The 24,970-nt window shown below is 41.5% G+C and overlaps 1 protein-coding gene across 1 annotated transcript in view; it reads right to left on the reverse strand.

Moving 5' to 3' along the window:
* Nucleotides 1-24,970, reverse strand: part of LOC149281673 (polypeptide N-acetylgalactosaminyltransferase 14-like) — a 98,657-nt gene that overhangs the window by 44,119 nt on the left and 29,568 nt on the right. The window contains exon 3 of the mRNA XM_089499104.1: nucleotides 1,186-1,284. Coding sequence (XP_089355230.1) covers nucleotides 1,186-1,284 — 99 coding nt within the window. The remainder of the gene's footprint in view (nucleotides 1-1,185; nucleotides 1,285-24,970) is intronic.

Consider the following 24,970-nt stretch of genomic DNA (forward strand, 5'->3'; position numbering starts at 1 on the left):
TGTGGCTTTCCTCTTTACCTAAAGTCTTGCGCGTGTTGTTAAAAGAACTTGACTTCCCCTGGATGAAGATGGCTGCCGGTGGGCTCAAGAAGCTGATCGGCAGCCTCCCATATACTGTAGAAATGTTTTCCCTGCCATTGCTTGTACCGGTCGTGTAGAGGGGACCCTAGAGTGCCACCATATATGAGATACGTGGTGGCTCTTGGCGTCAACTTTACATAACCCCATTGTATGTGTGTCTACCTTGGGGTCCTGTGGGCTACACTGGTAAGCTGTCAATATATTTGTCAACTAACCAGACCAAAACTATGAAAACCGCCCCCGGCATCCTACGGACAAAAGCTTGTCCAGACCGTCGGCACTCAATGGGTTATTTTTTTGTGTGCTTTTTACAAATAAAATACACAGTGCGCAGTGGGAACACAAATTCCGGTCCACGCTAAAATAAAAAAAAAATGAAAAGGAACCGGTGACGGCTCGATGGTAATTGGAACGCGGGATGATTAACCGTCTCACACTGTGTCACATCTCAAAAGATCGTAATAGAAAAAAGGGACGTAAGGAATTGTTTCTGAGTGAAACCGAAAGGGGAAAAAAAGACAATAAAAAAACAATACAAATAATGTTATTAAAGTTGCTGAGAATGGGCTTTTTTTCAAGGGCGGTTGTGGAAGAGTCATTGTTGGGTGACAGCCGTTTTTCACGCAGGAGAAGAATTACCATCTCTGGACAGCGTACAAAGAAATAAACAGGGATACAAAGAAAGAGAACACACCTGTGATTAAGAGAGGGTTCTACCGATTCCCTTTTTGTTGAATTTTATATTTTGAGCACATCATTTATCGCCAAGATTCATTAAATGTATACAGTAAACAAACGGACAGGTTCATTCACCTAGAAAATAGTTGATCCCCGACAACTTGCCGACAGTTTTTAATGTAACTTCAAAGATAAAATAATTACAAAAAGGGAATCCGACCGTAGAAGAAGGCCGCTTTGATTGCCCCGACCTTGTCGCTACCTGTCGCCACATTTCAGCAACGCTAGCGCGTTCCTGTGGACAGTTTGTGTTTTAATTGGAAGTATTTCAGGAGGTGACCCTGGAACGTCAGCAGAGGTGAACCGAACGCTCGGCTCGTCGTGTTCGGCGGTAACACCCGGCAAATTCAAGTCTGCGCATCTTACCTCCTGATTGTCCTCAGAAGGGTGGATCGTGCCTCGTTGTGAAAGGTGATGACGATGCTCGTAGGAGGGAGATCGGGTGAGTAGTGTAATTCAGTACATCTGCAATAGAAGGATGTTAGAACGTTAAGTGCTACATTTTATAAAAATAATTCTCATTTAGAATTGCACTTAAAGGAGTGATTTCTGTGTCGGCAAGAAAGTTTTTTTATTCCAGCCGAACCTTTAAGATGTGTTTTCAAAACAATTCTAATAATCTGAATGCCGGAAGGAGTAGTAGTGGGTATTAGACATGTGCAAATGGGTCAAAAACAATTCAGACTAAATTTTTTTGGCCCATTCGTTTTGGGGCAACTAATTTCGTTTCCCTGCCCATTCCGTTTGCGAGAGAAGAGAATGGAGAAGATAGAAGATAAAGAAGATGCAGAAGCTGAGGTCGTCAGCAGAGAAGGTAGGGAAAGTGAGCGAGAATGAAAATGTGAGAGAATGAGTGAGAGTGTGAGTGAATGTGGACCCACGAATTTCGGACGTTTTTGCTTCTTTTATGTCCGATTTGTGGGGGGTCTGGCCTCGTTTTAAGGGCTTTGTATGAATTTGCTGAATTTTAAAGGGAAACTCCAGTGTCTCAGGGAATTTCATCAACGAAGAGTACTCTGTAAGTATTTTTATATGCATTTTTTTACTTGGCCAATCATGCACTGTGGGGTCTTGTTAGACCCCTTAGAATTCCTGGGTGAGCCAGCCCTGGATCCGGGTAGCGGTGATTATAATGCACATGCTCTTTGCCCTTCAGTCAAACCCATCTCCCGCAAGCTTAGGACCTGGCAGAGGTGGAAAAAGGAACATTACATATGGTCTGCAGAACCCCCCATCCAAAAGAGGACTACGCTAAAAATTTCAAAGGACCCACCTGGCTATCATATATAATAAAGATCATATTTTGGATGGCCCTGGAACTTTAAGGCCAGCAGACGCCAAATGAAGTCCGCGAGACCTCGGGCTACATACTAACCATTTCTATACTTTATCCATATAACTCTCAGTGCTTTTTGGGCCCTTTTATAAAACTAAAGAGTTAAATAAAATGGAAAGTGTTTAGTATTACATCAGTCCTGTTGCCCTTTATCCCATCTGATCCGGCAACGGCACGTTTGATCCTTAATCCCATTTTCCTATCCTCATGCCAGAGATAACATTTACTACAGCAATAAATATCATTATATTGTGAAATTTAACCCATTAATGAGATGGTGGAGGCAAGTGCGAATTACAGCGGGTGAACCACTGACTTCATTACCCGTCCAAATTATAATTCTACAGAACATCTGACCTTATTTGTAATAAATAGAATATACAATGACATATTAGAGTCATTATGATAATCGTCACGGTTTAGTAGCCTTGACTCGCTAGAGGAGAATACATTATATAGGAATGGCATTATCATAGTTCAAGGAAAGCTTCATTCATCAAGCCATTCATTTGTGCCAAGAGGGAAGCAGCGACAAAGCGCTATATATCACTCCACCGGCAGACATTACAATAGGGATTAACAATAAAAAATAAATATTACATTTTGTACAGTTTATATGTGCTTTTCCGTTACCTAACAAACTTTAGTATTGTCTCTCCGTTTTATATGAAACTCAATGAGCATTTTTTCTATATTTTCTATAAAAGTTAAACGAGGATGTGTGATGGTAAAAAAAAATACCTTTGTATTTGATCATAATCCCCAGGGCTGTATACATTAATAACCCGAAGCAATGTATACATTAATAACCCCCAGTTCTATATACAGTAATAACCCCCAGTTCTATATACAGTAATAACCCCCAGCGCTGTATACAGTAATAACCCCGAGCGCTGTATACAGTAATAACCCCCAGTGCTGTATACAGTAATAAACCCCAGCGCTGTATACAGTAACATAACCCCCCCAGTGCTGTATACAGTAATAACCCCCAGTGCTGTATACAGTAATAACCCCCCAGCACTGTATACAGTAATATAACCCCCAGTGCTGTATACAGTGATATAACCCCCAGCGCTGTATACAGTAATATAACCCCCCAGCGCTGTATACAGTAATATAACCCCCAGCACTGTATACAGTAATATAACCCCCTACGCTGTATACAGAAATATAACCCCCCAGCGCTGTATACAGTAATATAACCCCCAGTGCTGTATACAGTAATAAACCCCAGCGCTGTATACAGTAATAACCCCCCCAGCGCTGTATACAGTAATATAACCCCCTGCGCTGTATACAGTAATAATAACCCCCCAGTGTTGTGTATATAATACACATTATTGGGGCTTTTACAGCTGTAGAACCCACATACCCAGCAAACATTCTGAGCACCTAGAAAAGAGGGTGATCAGGGGAGGAAAAGTGGGGCAACTGAGCATTATGAGTTAGACATACTATGAAATGTGGGGTGACGGGCCAGAAAGCAAGCGTCTTGAGGCCATTGGCCAAAGTATACACAAAGGAATGCCGTGAGAGCCTGCTGTTCCACCGGTCAAGAGGGACATTGGGATTTGGGGCCCAAAGAGGGACTGTCTCTCCTAACCATGGACACTTGGGAGGTATATTAGTGGAATATAAGAGGTTTCATTTCCTGAGACATAGAAATTTCTCATGTTCTGTTGCCAGACTAGCAGCTTTGTCCAAAGACTGGCAGATTCAATAGCAGCGAATGGCAGTCCTGTCATGTCTCCAGGGTACGCGATACAATGTGTTTCATCCTGTTCCATAGCCGCGTTTCCAGTAGCCAACCAGCTGATTGTGTTTGAACAGAAATAAAAAGTTTTAATAACAACGGAATGAATGTAAGACCTCGGAATGGCCGGATAGAAGTCATCCCTCCCTGGCATTGTATAACAGTCTCGATTTTCACGCTCCTCCGAAGCTTTGTACCAGCTGCTTAGAAATTCCTTTCCGTCACATCAAAGCTTTGAGACGAAGCATTGAAATTAATCTTTTTTTTTTTTATATAAAAGGAAAAGGTCTTTTAAATATTTTATTACTTTCTCACCACGCATGAAATACCCAGAGTGTCAAATGATTCACTCACTTCGACATATTCACAGTTAGAAACAAACACTGTCTTAATTACATCATCGCATCCGTTCTAGAAAAGATTCTGCAAAATTATTGGTTTTATTAGTTTCGGTAAATTCTACAGCATGCTATTAAAAATTCAACACTATGCAAAAAATATATATTTTATATTTTTTTATACACTTACTGTATGGTTGGATGAAAGCATTGGCCTTGATTATTGGTACTGAGAATGAATGAAATGAATGAGGTATGGAATCTCCATCTAATGTAGCTCGCTTACCCCATATTGTTTCAATAAATCCATCTCACTTTACATTACCAAAGTCCAACCCCAGTAGGCTTCTTCTGCAAGAAAGGCTTAGCTGGCCCTGCATTATGTATAGATCAATCAGGGTGACGATCTTCAAGAAAAAATCACTTTGACCCAACACGTTTTCCCTAGATGCTTCTGCTCAGCATCTACTGCCTTAACTCTTATGGACGGGCCGTAGGTGCTGCGCAAAACATGCTTGGTAGGCGGTGGCGAGGAGGAGGTGGTTTGGAAGGTTTCAAGGTTCAATTCGGTCCTACCCCCATTGTTCTAATAACCCCCCTTAAAAGAAGTGTCCGTCTTTGGCCGTTCAAAATGGCGAGAGGTATGAACAAAGGTTGGCTACTTCTACAATGCATCGTTCTATGGTCGAGAACCCTTATTGCTTTAACTCCACATTGCGTTGGGTCAAACAAACCTTTTAGATAAAACTCAGTGAGGTTGTCCTCATATACAGCAAAAGCAAAATGAGGTCAAGAAGTTGAAACAGGGATAGGCATACGGCTCCTAAATCTAAGACGAGACCAAGGACTGATGAAGGTTTGAGTCCTTACAGCAGGAGAAACGGGCGACTAGATGGGGCCAGGTGAGTCTGATCCAAACTACCAGGCTTGTGAGTAAGCCCTATGACTCAACTTACATTGGGCGTACGATCATATCATGGCCATCCTTTCCCGTGGAATGTCTAGGTATCTGCTCTTCCTTCACAGTATAAATAGTGAACTCCACATCTTTACTACTCTAACTGTAGCAAATCCGTGCCGACTGTGAACTCTTGTTCCCTCGTGTAGGTATCACAGAAAATGTTGTCTAGGACTGACACGGTGCTCGGCTCATCGTTTTACAAGCGATATTACTTATGCATGCGTGGATATTGAACTATACTTGTCAGGAAGACATTTACTTGCAATTTGTTAAATGACAGAGTGCAGCCTATTATCTTGTAAGAATTTTACAGAAAACGGTAAATTTATAAAGTGCTCTAGCCCGTGATACGTTTATATACATTCTAGAACTCTTAGGAACGATGCTATCATTATTACTCACATAAATACCCGTTCTGTTATTACATATTACGAGACACCTTTTATATAAGTGAAAGTGTCACTTACTGCTGATGAATGTTGATAAGATATGGCTTCATGTTATAATGTGATCTATTATTATCACAGTAAGTAATCACTCTACTGGCAGATAATGACATTTATTTAGTGGGAATCTGTATTTTTCCTTGCATTTCTCTTTTTTTTCCTTTTCTTCTTATTTTTTTTTCTTACTGTGGCAGGAATGACCTGCACCCCGACTGGGGACACCCGCCAGACGTTGCTTCCTTCTGCCCATTGAAATAGACGATGGCTAGGACACAACGCTACTGGCTGTGTATTTGGTAATTGTATACACAGCAGTAGGGGGTACACATATATCCTGACATCACAATAGACAGTGGGGGGCAGGAAAGTACCAACGTCTGGCACGTAACCCATTAATACGCGTTTCTTCACAACGCAGATAACCAGCCTTCTTCTTACACCAGGATGCCCAGCTGGCATTTACAGTTCTAAGTCTCGGTGTGGGAAATGTCGTAAAACATGAAACAAGGGAAAATCAGGAGAAAGGGGGCCCCTGTAAGCACTACCCCAAAAACAGAACCCCTTCTAATGTCAGGGCCCATTGTCAGCAGCCAGGAGGCTAGCCATCAGCCCCCCCCCCACCACAAAAGCCCCAGTGACGGAAGTTTCCTGCCTACTTTTTCTTTTTATATTTTATTTCCCTCTTCCTACTTCCTTTCTTCCTTGTTTCTTTTTCTTTCTTTCTTGATTTATTTTTTATTTTGTTTGTTTATTCTTTCTTTCTTTCTTTCTTTCTTTTTCTTTCTTTCTTTCTTTCTTTCACATTTTCTTTCTTTCTCTATCTTTCTTAAAACTGCCATTCCTCTTGAGGACTATCGCTTTTTTTTGGTCTAATATGACAAGTGATAGATACATAATTTGAATAAATAAATAAAAACATTTCCTTGGACCTGTCAAATTAACAATCACAGCTCTGGTATTCCATTTTCTGATATGAAATATATAATATTTTACAGAATCTGATGTTTTCCCAACTCCCAATCTGGGGAGAGGGTTTGGTTCAATATCTATGACATCAATGTTGGAAAGACTCTAAAAGGGACAATCCCTGGCTCTTTTGAGCTTGTAAAGTTGTTTGGGTTACAGCTGTTGGCCATTGTTTGCGTGACTATTGTCCCCATAGACTTGGTAACATCTAAGTTTCATATCAGGTAAACACAGCAGCAATTACCCCCCCTTAATTGTGACCCCCCCCCATCTCTTACTTTACTGTTCACTGCTCCAGATAGAATCGCAAGTAAAATAAATAAATAAAAACTTTGTGGCTTAAACTTACACTCCAAATAAGAGCCAATTAAAGGGAAACCACATACATTAGCACTCCGTGTTAATTAATTCTATACCTTCCAACAGTCCAGATTTTCTTAGGACAGTACCAATTTTTTGGCAGCTGGCCTGCTCCACTTGTTCATGCGATGGAGATCATGGACCATTTGGGGCATCCCATGGCTTCCATTGCATCTCCCACGTGGCCTCTTCATGACGTTCTGAAGCAGAGCGCCACGAGGTGGCTCATTGGCTAAGACACTGGCCCCACCCATTCCCAGCAGGAGTCCCCACCCCTCAACATCTTTTGTCGCGCTCAATTGGACACCTAAAACGTTGGGGGAAGGGGGTATTAAAGAAAGCGGTAAAAATGATCCAATTCTTCAGAATTTATTTTTTTCTGAATTATAAATATTAAACAACATTAAACCCCCAGCGACGTACTTCTTATATATTCCTTAATTCAGATGCTCAAAATATACATTGTATCTGGATCATAAGATTCTAAGACGACATTAAACTAGGTCACGTCAACATACAACAATCTGAGATAAATTAGATTTAACGTGTATTAAAATGCTGTTTCAGTTACTTTTTTTTCCATGGTTAATAGTGCATTTTAAATTCCATTTTAATTTCTCGGGGGATCCAGGCGTGCCGCCGACTGTGGTATTTAAATGTAAATTGGCTTTTGTGTCTGCATTTAACTGCCGCTCACATTCCAGAAATGTGATTGTTTTAATTGATGCAGTAGTTATTAATTGGAAACACGATGAAAAAAAAATGCACTGTGCTATAGAAAACGTCTACGGGCGCAGATTTCATAGTTAAACGATTTCGTACCGCTAAGCGAGAAAGTCAAAGCCGTGCGGGAGCTGATACGCTCCCGGTACTTATAGTTTTTAACACTAGGAAAATACATTTTGAAAAAAAACCTGAATATTCAAATTATTTATGGGTGGAAAATATAAACCGAGCGGAATAAAAACGGAGAGCAAGCATCTCGTAAAAAAAAAAAAAAAAAAAGGCGAAACGCGCTGCAGGGGTTATGTTACATCATACAGACACCTCTGACATCACGTCAGAGGTGTCTCCCCGGAGGAATCCCTTTTTAGAATGAAGGTCGGCGGTTAGTGGGCGGTCCTGCTGATGTCAGTGGGCGGTCCTGCTGATGTCAGTGGGCGGTCCTGCTGATATCAGTGGGCGGACCTGCTGATGTCAGTGGGCGGACCTGCTGATGTCAGTGGGGGGTCCTGCTGATGTCAGTGGGGGGTCCTGCTGATGTCAGTGGGCAGTCCTGCTGTCGTTTAGTGGTCCGCTAACATCGGTGGGTGGTCTGCTGTTGTAAGTGGGCAACCCAGAGGTTCTCCGTGGCATGACCCTGAGAAACTGCCCCTTCACCCTCAGATTTCCCAGGTACGTTAGTGAGGGACTGTCTCAACTAAACGGGGACACTTGGCAGGCATGTTCAACACAGCACATGATATATAAAAAGTGTTACATCATAATTATGATAACGTATGGTATACTGCTGACAGATCCACAAATGATATCATTTTCTATCAAAAATCTCTGCGATTTTCAAAAAAACAAACAAACAAAGAAAAAAAACGCACTGAACTTTTTTGTCAAAATGTCTGTCCCCGAAACGACCGCTAAAAAGCCCGGCAACGCATATGTCCGTTCAGCAATTCAATGGTCGTTTTCAGTTTTGCCTCGGCAATGAAGCCTTAGCTTCGACGAGCATTTAATTCAGCATGTCCATAATTATCGTGCGTGGCAATTACATCTGGAGTAATTGCGATTGAATACCTTCCCCGCAAGCGAAAATTGCAGCCTGCAGCCCGAAAATGCGTTCTAACAATGAACAAAAATCCGTAAGTGATCATTTCGCTACCTTGGGCTAATGCTGCCTAAATAGCTGGCTCTGTACCGAGCGCGTTTACAGCGGCCAAACTCCCCGAGTATAGCTCTCCGATTACCGTTATTAAGCAGATAAAGCTCTCCGCATACCGGCTCGCCCCATGTGTATGCGCAGAGGCGCCCAGCTCACCGGAACGCCGATCTTCACCGTTATCTTTTTAATGTACGGACTAATCAGATCCGTCCATCCTCCCTGCAAACAGACGCATTTATAAAAGAAAAAAAGAAACATTTGTAACGATTCAGGAAAGGTCCGAAAATAGATTTGTCTTGCTGAGCATTACCCCCAATGCTGTATATAGTAATATAACCCCGAATGCTGTATATAGTAATATAACCCCCAGGGCTGTATACAGTAATATAACCCCGAATGCTGTATATAGTAATATAACCCCCAATGCTGTATACAGTAATATAACCCCCAGCGCTGTATACAGTAATATAACCCCCAGGGCTGTATACAGTAATATAACCCCCAATGCTGTATACAGTAATATAACCCCCCAGCGCTGTATACAGTGATATAACCCCCAGCGCTGTATACAGTAATATAACCCCCAGCGCTGTATACAGTAATATAACCCCCAGCGCTGTATACAGTAATATAACCCCCAGGGCTGTATACAGTAATATAACCCCCAATGCTGTATACAGTAATATAACCCCCAGCGCTGTATACAGTAATATAACCCCCAGCGCTGTATATAGTAATATAACCCCCCCAGCACTGTATACAGTAATATAACCCCAGTGCTGTATACAGTAATATAACCCCCAGTGCTGTATACAGTAATATAACCCCCAGCGCTGTATACAGTAATATAACCCCTCAGCGCTGTATATAGTAATATAACCCCCCCAGCACTGTATACAGTAATATACCCCCGGCGCTGTATACAGTACCATATAGATGGTAATTCTAGCTGGCCTTCATTGCCCTTTGGCAGATAGGAGAGGATGGTTGGCCACGAGTGGGAGTGAAACAGGAAGACACTGGGTGCAAACAGGAAGTCAATGGGTGGAGCTAAAACTCAACTCCCCTACTCCCACTGGAGAATCACCCAATCCTTTTGGGACTTTCTTGCGCTTATTATAATAATAAAGAGTTAAGCAGCTCTCTCCCTTATCGACGAGAACATTCTATAAAATATGAATGCTGACACGGCTTCTCATAAAGATCTCATGAATCCGGCGGAACGCGGCTCGGAATTATTAACTTTCTTTTGTGCTACAATTTAATATTTATGTTCTACAGAAATGTTCTATTGAGACACAAAAAAGGATGTTGTATCCCTATAGCAACAGATGTCATAATAATTTAGTATTTGCAGAGGTAGTGGAAATGATGGCGGCGTTATACACCTTACATAGAAAGGGGTTAGAAGAAGTTCAGCGGGGGAAGCAGTTTTAATGCGAGACCCCAAAGGCACGATTTCAAGTCAGAGAGCGGAAATCGAGATGTTATACACAAAAAACACCAATTTACAAAAAGGGCTGTAGATGGGGGGGGCATTAAAATATATGGGGGGGGGTTCCTGCATTTTTTTGTAATTTTTTTTTTGGGACAAATTGATTCTATGAGGACCACCAAAGGTAAATATTAGGGCAAAAATACAAAATTAAATGCAACAAAGTAAAATGATTGGAAATTAAGAATTTCTTCTGCCCCGTTCCAATCATCAGGAGGTCAGAATGTTTGCTGGGTATGAGGGTATCACAGGGTTCTAGAGTCCTATAAAAGAGTGGTATTAAGAGAAGAAAGAGGAAGACGGGAGGAAAGAAGGAGACCAGTGAGGAAAGAGCGGCACAGGGGTGTGTGTCATATAGAGGGACTGGCACTCCTTGGCAGGGGCACTTTGCAGACATGAAAAGCATACAAATGCGTGTAAATGGACCAAAAATGATTACCAAGGGTTAATAGTTAAAATACTAGCAAATACCCTGCTACACATTTTTTATACAAATAATTTATTTATCCTCCTCTGCAAAAATATTATATTTGTTAACTACCGGTATCTCTAACGCCAAGCCGTTTATCTGACCTCCAAACTTCCAGCCCTCAGAAAAGCAATGAAATCATTAATGCCGCGTCTTTCCCTCTCCCCATTTGTTATAATTAACCAGAATTTTCCTATTAGAAAGATTAGATGAAACATGCAATTAAGGACAGCCGTTAGGGGACCCAATAATTAGCTGATCCTAAAGTATCCATTAGCCCATCTGCAGACAAAACTTGACCTGCGGCAGTCTGTGCTTGTTAGAGGTCCTTGGTTCACTTAAAGGGACGGCTTAATGTCCTATAAAACCCCACCAATGAGGAAAGGACTTAGTAATTTAATATACATTTCTGAAAAAAAAAAAACAATCATAATAAATAAAAATAAAAAATACCTAAGTCTGGATTAAAGCTAATTATATTTGCTTAAAATTTGCTTAAAATGCTCCATAGAGTTTCATTAGTCAGAGTGTCCAGTTGACACTTGCCTTCAGTAAAGCTTTAATGTTCACCTCTCTTATCTCCTTGTCTCATAACCTTAAACTCCTCTTCGGTACCTTCCATCCTTTTCTTCGCTCTGTCATCATTACCCTTTCATCACTGATTTAAATGATCAGACATGAAATATCTGCACAGTCTCCCTCCTGCTTTCCTCCTTCCTCAGATTCTGCCGCTTCACATACACTGAACTCTCCTTCCTCCACTGCATTACATATGTTCCCTCTGGTCACTAAAGATGAAGATTATGTTCTTCTCCATTCCTTTTGCCCAACCACATGTCCCCTCGAACCTATCCTTTCACATTTTACCCAGTCTCTCTCATCCACTCTTATCCCTACGCTCAGTTATATCTTCAATCTCTCCCTCTCTACTGGATCCACCCCATCCTCCTTTAAGCATGCTACCATAACTGCCATCTTGGAAAAGTCCTCCCTTGACCCCACCAATGTGGCCTCTCCCCTCCAAAGCTTCATGAAGGACTTATTTACCCAACTAACCAAGTTCCTAAAACTTAATCTTCCCTCAATTGAATTCCTTGGGGCAACCATCACCCCATCACCACACTCTCCTGTCTTGGTGTCACCCTTGCCTCCGACCTGGCTCTTGTTCTTGACCTCATTATCTCTTATCTTGACTACTGTGACCCTGGTTGAGGGATTTGGACAACCACCATAGTTTACCTATTGTCTGTGGTGTCCAATAGTTTTAAAACCACCCACATTTAGACCATTTATCTTATTTGACCCCCATTTTTTTTTAGAATATAGAAATCTGGTGGATCTTTTACAATCCTAAACGATGTACTGTGTTTGTCTGTTGCTTCTGTTCCGATAAAAATAAGACATTAAAGAATACAGAGCGCCTGAATCCACTAGAAAATTAAATGAGATTGGAAATTGGATTGTAACAATATAATCAAAATCGATACAACTTCTGGAGAAACAAAGCCACCCCATCTGCCTCCACCAACGCGTTCATTTCTCTTACAAGAGTCTGTCAATGCGGGGATCAGAAACAAGTATAAAGTGCATGTGCTCCAGCAGCCGTGGAACACAAATCCCATGATGCACGGCCAAAGCCAGATTAAGGAGCTTTGTGCCCTGGATCAATTATAAAGGAAGGGCCCCTTCTCTTTTTTATTCCTATTTTATCTTCTTTTTTCTCAGCTTTTTTTTGCCTCTTGCTGTCTTACATTTGGCTTTATTCTTTCTTTTGCCCGTCTCTTTTTTTACATCTTTTTCTCTCTTCCTCTTCTTTCTTTTATCTCGTTTGTCTCCCTTTTATATTTTTAATTTGCCTTCATTCACTTTTTCATTTAAACTTCTGCTCTGCCCTCTCGCGTACATTCATATACACGTACTTTCATACATACATACACACACATACATATATATACACACACACACATATATATATATATATATACACACACACATACACCGCATCCTCCAGTTCCTTGTGGCCCGCAGCTCCCTCATCGACCTGACCGGGGTCCCGTGCAGCAATCATTCCCCCTCACTGAACGCTGTGAAGTGATGTCATTTATTAAGATGATGTCATTTATCACTTCTGGGTGAGCAGTGTCACACTATGGAAGGATGATTGCCGCACGTCGTGGGACCTAAGCAGATTGCCACTTCTTGGGACAGGTGAGAGCTATGGCTCCGTCAAAACAGAGGCCCTGGAGCAACGGGTGCAGGGCCCCTCAGAACGCTGGGGCCCTGGGGCAATTTTACGGTGTGCATCTGATCTTGGTGGGGTTGGGTCAGGTACCCCACTTGCTTAATAACATTTAATAAGGTCTAATGCATGCAGTGGAGCACACAAGGAAATACAGTGATGCCCCTTAAATGGACACTCCAGCCATCATATCCACTTAAATGCCTATCTCATCCATGTTTCCATCCCCTCACCGCATTAACCTCAACCACTTCTGCTGGGAGGCTGTTCCAGTTATCCACCCTTATCTCAGTAAATGTAGTCAGAGAGTCAACATTGTTGTCCAACTGATTGAGCTCATGGGTTATAGGCACGGCCAGGAGCGTGAAAACGACCTAATCCACCTTTTTTGCACTGTGTAGGTATATGAAGGTATTTAATCACGAATGACCTCCATATCAGTTGTTATGGTTCTTGTGTTTATAGATGTCTTGAGGATACTCAAAATTTCATGGTTTTGAAACAGATTCATATAAAAAAAAAGTCATATCCTTCAAATAAAACAAATGGAAACATTTCTTTTTTTTCTGGATAATTTATTGTAATCGTCTTGCTCCTCTTAGTGTTTGGAATCAGGGGTGGAAATCACATTTCCCTTTCTCCTTAGAAATTGGACGCCCCCCCCCCCGTAAGAAGATATAAATCACTTCCTGGTGCCTCTGGTTATTGTCTGTGGAATTGAAACCATTTTGTTTCATATTGTTCTTTTTTTTTTTTCCCGAGAAAAATAGTGCCTTGCAGCGTTGCGGTAATAACCCTGTTCATGGACCATGCTGCCAATCTGTATTTTACGGGGCCTCAGTAATAAGGTCTTTTAAAGATGACCTCACATGAAGGGTATCTCTATGGTATTGTGGTCCGGCTTTATAACGTGGAGGCTGCAAATGAACCATGATATGAGATGTCTTTGTAACCATTTCATTTGCCCCTTATAGCTAACGAGTAAATGTTTCTCACCTTTAAATCAGTTTAAGTGCATAGGTGGGAACTCTTAGGGTTTGACCCTGAGTCTTAGGGTTTTTGTCCAAATCTCAGGGTGAAGGGGCAGATTCTCAGGGTCTGGAGCTGACCCCTTTCTATTCTGCACCGCTATGATCATATATGAGCCTCCCAGTTGGTGCTTTAGCTCCCGGTATGTTATGGTTGATATCCCTGCTTGAATGCAGGTGACTCTGTTAAGTGTATCTTTAAATGATGACAAGTCAAGGTTTCCATGAGAACCGGTATTAGAGCCATTTTGGTAACACAATTGGTCAGTTTGAATCGAATCTTCATGATGGACTAGTAAAGGATCAATATTTCAAGAGTCTCAGGGTATGCAGGTATGTACAAAGAATGAAGACTTTTTCTGAGCAGCGGACAAAGAAAGCAGACAGAAAAAAGAGGACAGAAGAAAAAAGATAGAAGAAAGAACAACAAGAAGATGCAAGATAAGAAGCAGAGCTGCGTGTCACAGAGACAGGTACATGGAAGCGGTCAGCAGAGAAGGTAGGGAGAAAGTGAGTGAGCGTGAGAGAGTGAATGATACTGTGAAAGAACGTGAATGAGAGAGTGAATGAGTGTGAGTATCTATTTTGTTTCCAAATATAAAAAGTCCTCCGTTTTTCACCGGACAGAAAATGGCAGGAAGCGAAATTTGTTGTACGAAAACGAATGGACCAAAATCTAAATGCAAAGTATGTCCGAATAGTTTTTGGTCCATGTGCACAAGTCTACTACTTAAGTAAGAAAATGGAATATGCTGGTGCTCTATAAATGACGTATCTTGGCTGAGCAATGCCCTAGACTTTACCCTGGGCAGCTCACCTGGTGCCCCACCATCCCGGCCAGTATCCTCCATACTGAGCACCTGGATATGATGCCATATCCCAGTGCTCTGCATGCGCGGGTTGAATTTACTATGGACCCAGTGCCAACTCAGCATAGTGCTTGATAGTCTATATGGGCTACATGGACAGCCTCATGAAGAGATGAGGTCAGGGCAAGACCACCTCTTCGCCGTACCCAAAGAGCCATGTGGGAGCTGAAATGAAGGTCTACGTTGCAACAGTAAAAGCCTCCAAGGACTTTTACAGCACTCTGGGCGGATCAGGGGAGGGCTGGCACCTTCACTCTGACACATACACACTAACATTCACTTACATATACTCACTCTTTCACACACTAACACACTCATGTTAAAGCACACATTCCCTCTCACACACACACACTTACTGTTATATAATGTGACATATTGACACATGGATTGACATATGGAAAGTGACATCCCAGCCAGGGACCGTGTAGAGCACAGACACTCAAGCAGGTTTGCAGAGGGCCAGCATTCTGTTTTATGGGATTGCATCTGTCTGTCTCTAAAATAAAGGCTCTCTACAAACATTCCAACAAATCCATAGCCTCAGGGGGGGGGAATAAAATCTCTGTCAATGTTGATAGCGCTCCTTCAGGTCCTGAGTGTTTTTCTTTTCTTATCTAGAGTTTGAATGGAATCTTAACCCTTTGATGTTGCACATCCACGTTACACTAAATAGGTTAGACGTAGATGACTTGATTTAAAAAATGATATTTTGCAATATATTTATTCATGTGATAGATACATAGATATAGCATGTACGGTTTGGGGGAGAGAACAGAGAAGTGATAGAAACATTTAAATACATAAAGGAATTTAACAAAGTACAGAAGGGAAGTTTATTTCAAAGGAGGAGAAATGTTGATGCCAAATTCTCAAAGTAAAGAATCAGTAAAGAAAATGCTTTTCTGACAGGGTGGTTAATAAGTGGCACAGCCTCCCATCACAAGTGGTAGACATCTGTCCATCTCCTAAATATGTTTTTCCCCTTTATCACTGATTATATTTAGTATAAAGTGGCCTATGTAGTTGATACGGTATAAATATTGAAATAAGGACAATGAAACAAGCTAGTGTACGGATGGCATGGACAGGGTGCTGCAAGGACCAGTCGTAAACCCAGCCGCTGGCATACCCACCCAACCCTTTCAGGTGCCCAAATTGAGACATCTGTCTGGGGGGTGAGGCTAGTGGTGAAGTGGGGGCCTGGTTAGACCTAGAACGGGCATGGATAGCCCCACAAGGGGATGTGGCCGGGGAAGTACAACCAGCGCACCATACCCAAAGAGCAAAGACCTCCATTGATTTTATAGCTCGCTGGGCTAAATCCAAGTGGCTTCATCAGCTCTTTTTCCAACTAACTAGCACACATACTTAGACGCACCATGGCACTTACACAAACGCTACCACACACACACATACACACTCATGGTAACACACAAATTCCCTTTCACACACACTTACATTCATGTTAAGACACACTCACTCTCTTACATACACATTCATGCTAATACACATACACCTTCATTACACACATCTACACATTTAAGCTAACAGGGTATGCTCTAGGGGAGAATGCACTAGGCGCATGCACATCAGCAGAGAAACACTCTTTCTTAACATTTTGGGCATGAGAAACTGCATTTTTAAGTGAACATTCCCTATGTGAGGCATATACACATTTTACATAAAAAGCAAATAATGTAAAGAAAACCAAAATCCACAATACAAATTAGCTAAATGTGGGGGAAATTAAAATTAACATACGAGTCTAGAAATCATATTCATATAAACTCTGCATACAATTACCACTCGATGTAGTCAGGGAACACATACCAGCTGTTCTAAGGTAATGACTGGCGATCTCTATATCTTGATAGTAAAATAAAGTGTCACTTCCATGTTGCGAAGCTGAAAGCAATTAACTTTACCACCTGTCATGCCCAGTGATCGGAATGTTAAAACTCTATTACATTCCGCTTTTGCATACATATATACTTCTTTATATAACTGATCCTTATCCTTTGCAACTTGCTATGACATGCAATAAAGGTCACTGCTTTTAATGCCAAAACTTGAAGTTTGCAGTGAGCCTCTCCTCTGGGTGAAATTCCATATTTGTATCTGTTCCGATTAGTCGGCTAAGTACCGTATTCACAATTTTTACCCCTATGTGCCATTGCCACCAAAGAATGCCTTCAAGAGTCCCTGCTTAATTTGTCCAGTCCCTCTTTAGGACCTATTCTATAAAAGGGGTATCACAGGGTTCTGTAGCCCTAAACATCACAATAATGTGTTTAAAAACACTTTATCAAGTAAATTGTGTATATAAAATACATTTTGTGTTTGGTGATTCTTCTTGTGCACTTGTACTCTGAATAAATTGCTCAATACAACACACTTTGTGGTATCTCCCTGTTGTGTCTGTGGGAAAGACCCCAATGACAGGGCAAATGAATTCTAGGATGTTGATGTGTAAGAGCAAGAATGAATATTGGTACTAGATGTACAAATAGGCCAAAGACAATTCGGACTCATTGTTTTGGTTCCCTACCCATCCTGTAGCCCACATTCACTCTCATTCACTCTCTCACAGCCTCACTCACTCACTCTCTCAGCCTCTCATTCTCTTTCACTCTCTCACATTCTCTAAATGTTTACCTAGCTTCTCTGCTGACCATGTTTGCTCCTGCATCTTCTTGTTCTCCATCTTCTATCTTCTCTTTTCTATCTGTTTCCGCATCTCTGTAGACATATCCTGTTGTAAACAACTGCCAAAATAGCAACGCTTTCGGTGACATCCTCTCATCCAATTGGAGAATGGGACATAACCTGGCGTGAACTTCCATCAAAATGGCAGCACCCTAAGGTGAACTTCCACCAAAATCACAGCGCTTTCGGTGATGTCCTTCCACTTGAGTTAAGGATCGGGCGAGAGGAAGTCACCGGAAGTGCCACCATTTTGGTGGAAGTTCATGCCAGGTTATGTCCGCAGAGATGCCGACGAAGAGAGAAGATAAAAGAGAGAAGACAGAAAATGAAGAACAAGCAGATGCGGAAGCTGAAGTGGTCAGCAGAAGTGATTGGCAGAGAATGTAGGGAAACATTTAGGGGGTCTTCATGAGGGGGTCTGACCTCATCTTTGGAGCTTTGTACGAATCGCCAAATCGGCCAAAAAAAAAGTCTTGACAGCATAACCTTTACTGTTTCTGTTTTGGGCTTCAACCCAGGAGGACTATGTAGTATTACTTAAAATTTATAAGAGGGTCCTTCAATGAGTCCAGTACATTAAAAATGTCCGCCGGGAACCACGTTGAGCCTATTTCTGCTCAAAAGGTCAATTTGAGAGGCACAGGGAAAAATCTTCATAGTCTAGCAAATACATTTGATGATTTTTTTTTTCTCACCATACTTTAGCATTCCGTACATAAAGAAAGAAGTCAGCGAAGCCAATCTCACTAGCAGGTCTGATCAATTTTGTATTTTTCCGCAGGCAAATTTAAAATGAAAATACTTAGCTGCGAGAGGCACGTCTTTAAGACTGGAAGGGAAAAGTAGGTTTTCGGCCGCGCTCTTAACAGTCGTTTGAGTGCTTAGCTAAATTGCTGCATTAATGATATAGTATTGCTTCAATAGGTTATGATTTCCAAAAGTATTTATGCTTTTAAATCCATTTTTTTGGAATTATTCTCCTGTTTGTGTTTTCTTTGTCGAGAGGGCTCATAATTATACCTAAAACAGCAAGATCAAAAGAAATAGGGGGAGGGGGAGTCATATTTTTGAAAAATAAATTATTTTTCTTAAAAATTAACTCAAAACTCTTTGACATGACTTGATTGAGCCATATGGTAAGTATCTGCCCTTTGAGTTGTACATATGGGAGTGGGGTATTTAATAGACTGTAAGCTTCTTGTGTAGCGGTATACATTATGTTTGCTCATGTTATTGTTAATTTTGTGTTCTAACCTTGTTGTATTAGACTGTTAGACTGTTGGTGCTGTGTAAATAAAATGGAATAATGCTACCAGTATTTCAGGATTTTTGTCTATTACTATGCTTTTATATGCGTAGCGAGGGTTGGGCTGAACAAACCAATACCTTTTCCATAACATCCCGTGCACGCAAGGATAGTATAGTGTAAGCATGTGTGTGTGTGTGTATGAAAGTGTAAGTTGTTAATGTTTGTGAGCATATGATGTTAGTGTGCATGTGTGACTATTACAGTATGGCGTTATAGAGTGTGTAAGTGTATGGTGCTAGCATGTGTGTGTATTATCATAGTTTTGGAGTGTCAAGGGTGAGCCTAAGGTTAGTGGTGCCTGGGAGCATGAGAAAGAATGTGTCTATGTAAGTGTACCATGAGTGGGTGTTAAAGTGAGTTTGTGTTTTGTATGTATGCGTGTTAGTTATAGGGGGGACTGAATAAATACTGCACTCAGACTAACCCTAGGCTTGCCCCTGTCCTCATAAGGTGGGCTCATGGGAGGATCTTACGACAGAGTCACATGTTACCTACCAATGAATCATCTAAGAGATGCTTCTATGAGAAAGTATATGCCCTTGGAACACCTCTCCGTCCTTATAGATTCTGTGTCACCCTACTAGACATCAGTATATCGACGAGCCACCTGTACGATTGTCCCGTCTATGGACCGAGTAGTCCATATTTTATAATAAGTAGGTATCCAGGGACCAAAACAAAATGTTCTTCTTTGTCAATTTTCCACTTAAAACTAAAAGGAGCTTTTAGAATCATTTTCTGAAATTTAAGCCCGGTTATAGCTTCTGTCATGTTAACAAAATCATAAAATAAAAATTAGCCGAGCATCTGTTCCCTCAGTAACTGTTCTCGCTGCCGTCAGGTCTCCCGTGTCAATGATTCTTATTATGTGAAGAGCAGCTGAGTATTTACCGCAACTAGTTTTGTATCAGTAGAATTGGAAGTCCTCCTGCATCTAGTAGCCTGGTCCTAAGAATAGTAATGCAGTTGGCACATCGTCTGTTCTTTTTTAATCCATTTTTCTGTTTCTACTTAATGTTTTAAGGGATAAACATCTGAAACCTTCTTGAATGTGTGTTATAACAGAGTATGTTGTTAGAGTGTGGGTTAGAGTAAGATGTTAGAGTGAGTGTAGGTGTTCATGGTGTTAGAATAAGTGTGTGTTAGGGTATGGTGTTAGAGTATGGTGTTTGTGTGGGTGTTAGCTTGTGTGTTAGCATTTGATGCTTAAGAAAGTGTGTGATAATGTATGATGTTACAATGTATCTGTGTTAGCTTATGTGGTAAGTGTGAGTGTGTATATGGCATTTAGCATTCGGTGTTAGAAGGAGTGTATGTGTTAACGTATGATGTTTTAGCAAATGCGTGTGGGTGTTAGTGTATGTTGATAGAATGTGTGTTAGTGTATGCTGTTAGAGTATGTGTCTGTATGCTGTAAGAGTGTGTGTCTGTATGTAAGAGTGTGTGTCTGTATGTTAGAGTGTGTGTCTGTATGTTAGAGTGTGTGTTAGCATATGACGTTACAAGAAGTGTGTGTGTTACTATATGGCACTAAGACTGAATGTGGGTGTCAGTGTATCTTATTAGTGTGTGTTGCTGTATGTGGTTAGAGTTAGTGTGCATGTTAGTTTACGGAGTGAGTGTGTTAAAGTATATTTTTATGTGTATGAGTGTTAGTGTATGTATTAAGGTGAGTGTGTGGATGTTGTTACAGTGAATGTGTCTTTGCTTACTATGTTAGAGTTTTTGTGTGTGGTGTTAGAACACAACAGTGTATAGTGTTTGGAGCCTGATTAAGGTTTGAGTCTTTATAGCAGGAAAAACGGAGCGACTAGACGGGGGCCGATCTGCTGGCAAGTTTCTCTCCCGGCTAATTAACCCCTTAATGATAAAGCCCATACATGCTCAAAATGCATTGTTTTCATTGGATTTAGGGACCGCCCATTGTCCTTAAGGGGTTAAAAATCGCTAGAGGCTGAGTGGACATGGATCTATAATCCCTTTGGTTTCAGTTTGCAGCCATCTGCTCTCCCAAGACTCTGACAGTCGGAGTTAATAAATGCAGATTTTTTTTCCCAGGTATCATTCAGTCCAGGAAAATATATATACTTCAGTCCAAATTACTAACCCCTTTTGACTTCACAATTCTATATCCATTGTTTGGAAGTTTGCTAATTTGCTCCACCGCCAATATAACACAAGCAGAGAGATGGCCTCATCGGTTAACATTACAGAAGATTGACTGATAACGGCATAATTGGCCCCTTGAGTGTGATTCCCTGGTAGGTAACGGGGAAAACCATCAATTAACTGAATGTGTAAAGGTACACTGGGCTTTGGAAGCCAAACGAGTTAAAGCGCATTATCCATGTTGGATGAAAATAGGAAGTGATAGAACTTTGTAAATTAACAAATCACGTTATCGTCCATGTGGTCCAGCCTGCGGTTTGGAATCCCAATCCAATGACCGTAAATCCTCATTCCACGCGCTCATGGCACGCGCTGTGTCATGTTATTGGAGTAGAGAGTGGGGTGTGACTGTGGCAGAGTGAATCACGCTGTTGTGTTGTCATGGTAGACCTTGCACGTCTGATTGTGGTGGTGGGGTGGTAACGTAGTGCACCAGGAGGGTGGAGTGTGGATGCTGGCCATTGGCTGCAACAAGATGCTTCGCAAGGTTGCGTAAAAAGCGGCAGAACATCATTCTAACGTGACAACAGACACCAGATGCCTTGTGTCCGCGTCTTTGTGCCACCTCAATCTCCAGACGCACCTGGAAGTCACCATCAGTCCCGACGTCATGACCCAGGATCTCTCCGAATCCTTGAGCGAGACTCATCCTGCTGAGTTGTTCTGGTGCCTTGTTACCAGCAACTTTTATTAACCCTCTCCCTACTGCCTTAATTGTAGTCCAAACCCTAATATCTCAAACCTAATTTAATTTACGACCCTCTCACGCTTACTCTGGGGGTATCTTGACCTGGATTGATTGGTCGCGGTCACATACATAGTATAACCATAGCTTTTTACGAAGTATTTATTACCTGTCTGATGAAATAGCAAATAATTATATTTACGCAAATGTATTTAAATAAATGGAGGAAAATCTAAATTTGATCATTAGTAAATCAATTGAGTTTCAGCAAATCTAAATTTCACAATTTATCATCCCAACTCATTACTTTAAACAAATTGATCTGTAATCAATAGTTTCATTATGAATATTTATTGTTTTGTAGCACAGGCAACCATCGGGCTAGGAAGTTGTGGTTTATCAGGAGTTAAAATATCGAGAGAATTAACAAGATACTTTAATGAATGTGTTTTAAAAAAAACCTATTAATTTCACGCCGAAATTCTGAATTACCATACCAAACCCCGCCCCCAAAAATGAGGTTATAAGGATATGGGAGTGAGATACTGTGAGAATAGTATTATTAAAATCTTAAATATATATTTAGTTTCTTTAAACATAAGAAGCTCAATCAAGAGTGAAGTTCCGGCAACGCGTTTTACATTTTGTTTCGATCGGAAATCGAAAGGTAAGTGAAAGGGGGATTTCTCTCAAGGTAAGGAAATCCTACTTTTTAATAAAAAAAGGATTGCTTAATAATTCCATTAATAGCACCAAATGGGGAAATCTATAGTTGGGGAGTCGGTGGTCGATGAAACCCAGATCTTTCCCTCGTCCTCCAGCCTTGGTTGTTGGGTATGTAGAGATACACTTCTGAGAGCTGGATTGACCAAGGAAAGTTTCAAAGAAGGCAAAATGTTAGAACATAATCTAAAACTAGAGGATCAGAGGCTTTGATGTTATGTTAGGATATTTTACTTTACTAAGAGGGTTGTAGATGAGTGAAACAGTCTCCCAGCAGAAGTGGTAGGGGGTAATACAGTGAGGCTACTAAACATGCATGGGATAGGCATATGGCTCCTGAATCTAAGACGAGACCAACGACTGATTAAGGCTTGAGCCATTACAGCAGGAAAAGGGGGAGACTAGACGGGGGCCGGATGGGATGTGCTCCCGACACACCATTGCTTTGCAATTTTGGCCGAGCTCTGCCGGAACTTCTGCCTTCTAACGTGTCCCCCAAACACTCTAAACGTCGCCACCATTTTATCAATGCCGGGGAGGCAAACCACCGAAGACCGGAAGGACATCCAGTCCTTCTAAAGCTCTGCCTACTTCTTCTGCACACGATAGAAACCTTGCTCCCGACCCTTCACGCTTCCATTTACGTGAACGTGGCAGGGCTTGGGTACTTTAACACTTATGAGTGCCTAGAGGTTCGAGAGATATCAACCAAGCCACGTATCGAAAGAGGTCTCTGGAAGAGAGCGCTCAAGAGCTGAAATTCCAAGATGTTCTGATGCATGCCAAACAAATACTACATTTTTAACTCCAAAAAAATGTAAATCTATATTAAAAATCCCGTTCTCCTATTATTTCTCACCAACGCCGGGGTTTCCTATTGGTGTGAACATCGCTGATATAGAAACACAAAAGAGAAGATTTCTTCCGGGGGCCGTTGGGACTCCATCGAGAAACAATACATTTAATGCGCGAGCTGCTCGGTTTTATCAGCAGCAAAGACGAGAGAGAACATAAAGTCAACACAGCAGGAGATTCTGGGTTTTTTTCTCTCTTCTCTTTTTACTGTAGGTCGTTCTATGGAGTACCCTGCGTTATTGAAGAGCTGCCAAGAGCCAATCCTCCCCCAAGGGCACCTTTCCACCGATACAGACAGGAGCGCGACTCGACGATTTCGTCTAAATAACAGATCCGATTTTGTACTTGCAATGAGCAAAGGAAGACATTTACGTCTTGGTGCCCGGGCGATGGAAGCGGCCGACGCGCAGAACTTGCGAAATGCGCGTGGCTGTGCCAAGCTGTCTTACGTCCTGCAGATGTTCTTCTTAGCTGTTTGCAATTATATCTTCGGATAATGCGAAGCTGCTTTCCGTGCGGAAATAGCAAAGCCCTTACTGCTGAGAAAGCAGAAATCTACGGCCGAGAGACAACATTCTACGGGGGGGGGGGTTGGTGTGTTAAGTAAAAATATAGAGTTTGCTTGTATGTTCCAAAAAAAAATAATGGAATTCTGGCACAAAGTTTGAAAAGTTTGATGTTATCGCCATGGGAACCAATTGAATTGTGGTGCTGACTCGACCATTCCGTTGAAGGCTACGGTGAAGGTTCTTTACAAATAAATGTCTACCTTGATCGTGATTTGATACAGAATTCCAAACGCAAGGCCCTTTGATGTGCTTCTGCTTCCCATGACAAGAAATATTGTATAAAGATCGGCGTCGGGATATGTGTTTATTCCCTAAAGTAGAAGTGAGTTAAGATGATGGAGGTGAAGCTCAAACTCAACGTCATGAAGGACCAACCCTGGAAAGGTTCTTCTACAAGAACTACGAGACCAACGTTCAACAAACCTTACTGATTTATCAATGCATGATTCAGGGATAACCCTGTGTTTCTGGAAGAAGAATCTCCCCAGGGTAGATCCTTTATAACCCAACGTGGTGTTTTTACGAATTAAGGTTCCCAGGGTAGTTGAACATCTCAGCTCCTGATTTATTCCTGGTGGAAAGGTGACCTGCGGGGTCAAGTGCAATTTTTGTGACCAATTCCGATTTAGTCTCAGATATTAATTAACCTCAGATATTAATTTCACGTCACAAATTCTATAATCATTTTGGCTGAGATTACTTATCAAAGTCTACGAATCCAGAAGAACTCACCAACCCCGGCGTTCTTCTCTATACACCAATGAGAGTGCGGCACTCCAAGCGGCGGAATATTCTGGTATAGAAGGCGAACGGTAAATAAACACCCCGCTGACTCCAGGTTATGTGACATATTGTTACGTGTATCGGCGTCAATGGAAGATAGACTCTCATTTGTATGAAAAAGTTGAGGACAATGCTGGCCCTTTCACATTTTTTTCTAGAAAAACATTTCCTCCGGTGTTTGTTTTCCGCAGACTTTCCATTTTTTTCTTCTGA

This window comes from Sceloporus occidentalis, unplaced genomic scaffold (genome assembly GCF_023333645.1).
Source record: "Sceloporus occidentalis isolate IW3139 unplaced genomic scaffold, rSceOcc1.0.p SCAF_129, whole genome shotgun sequence".
In the NCBI taxonomy this organism is placed as follows: Eukaryota; Metazoa; Chordata; class Lepidosauria; order Squamata; family Phrynosomatidae; genus Sceloporus; species Sceloporus occidentalis.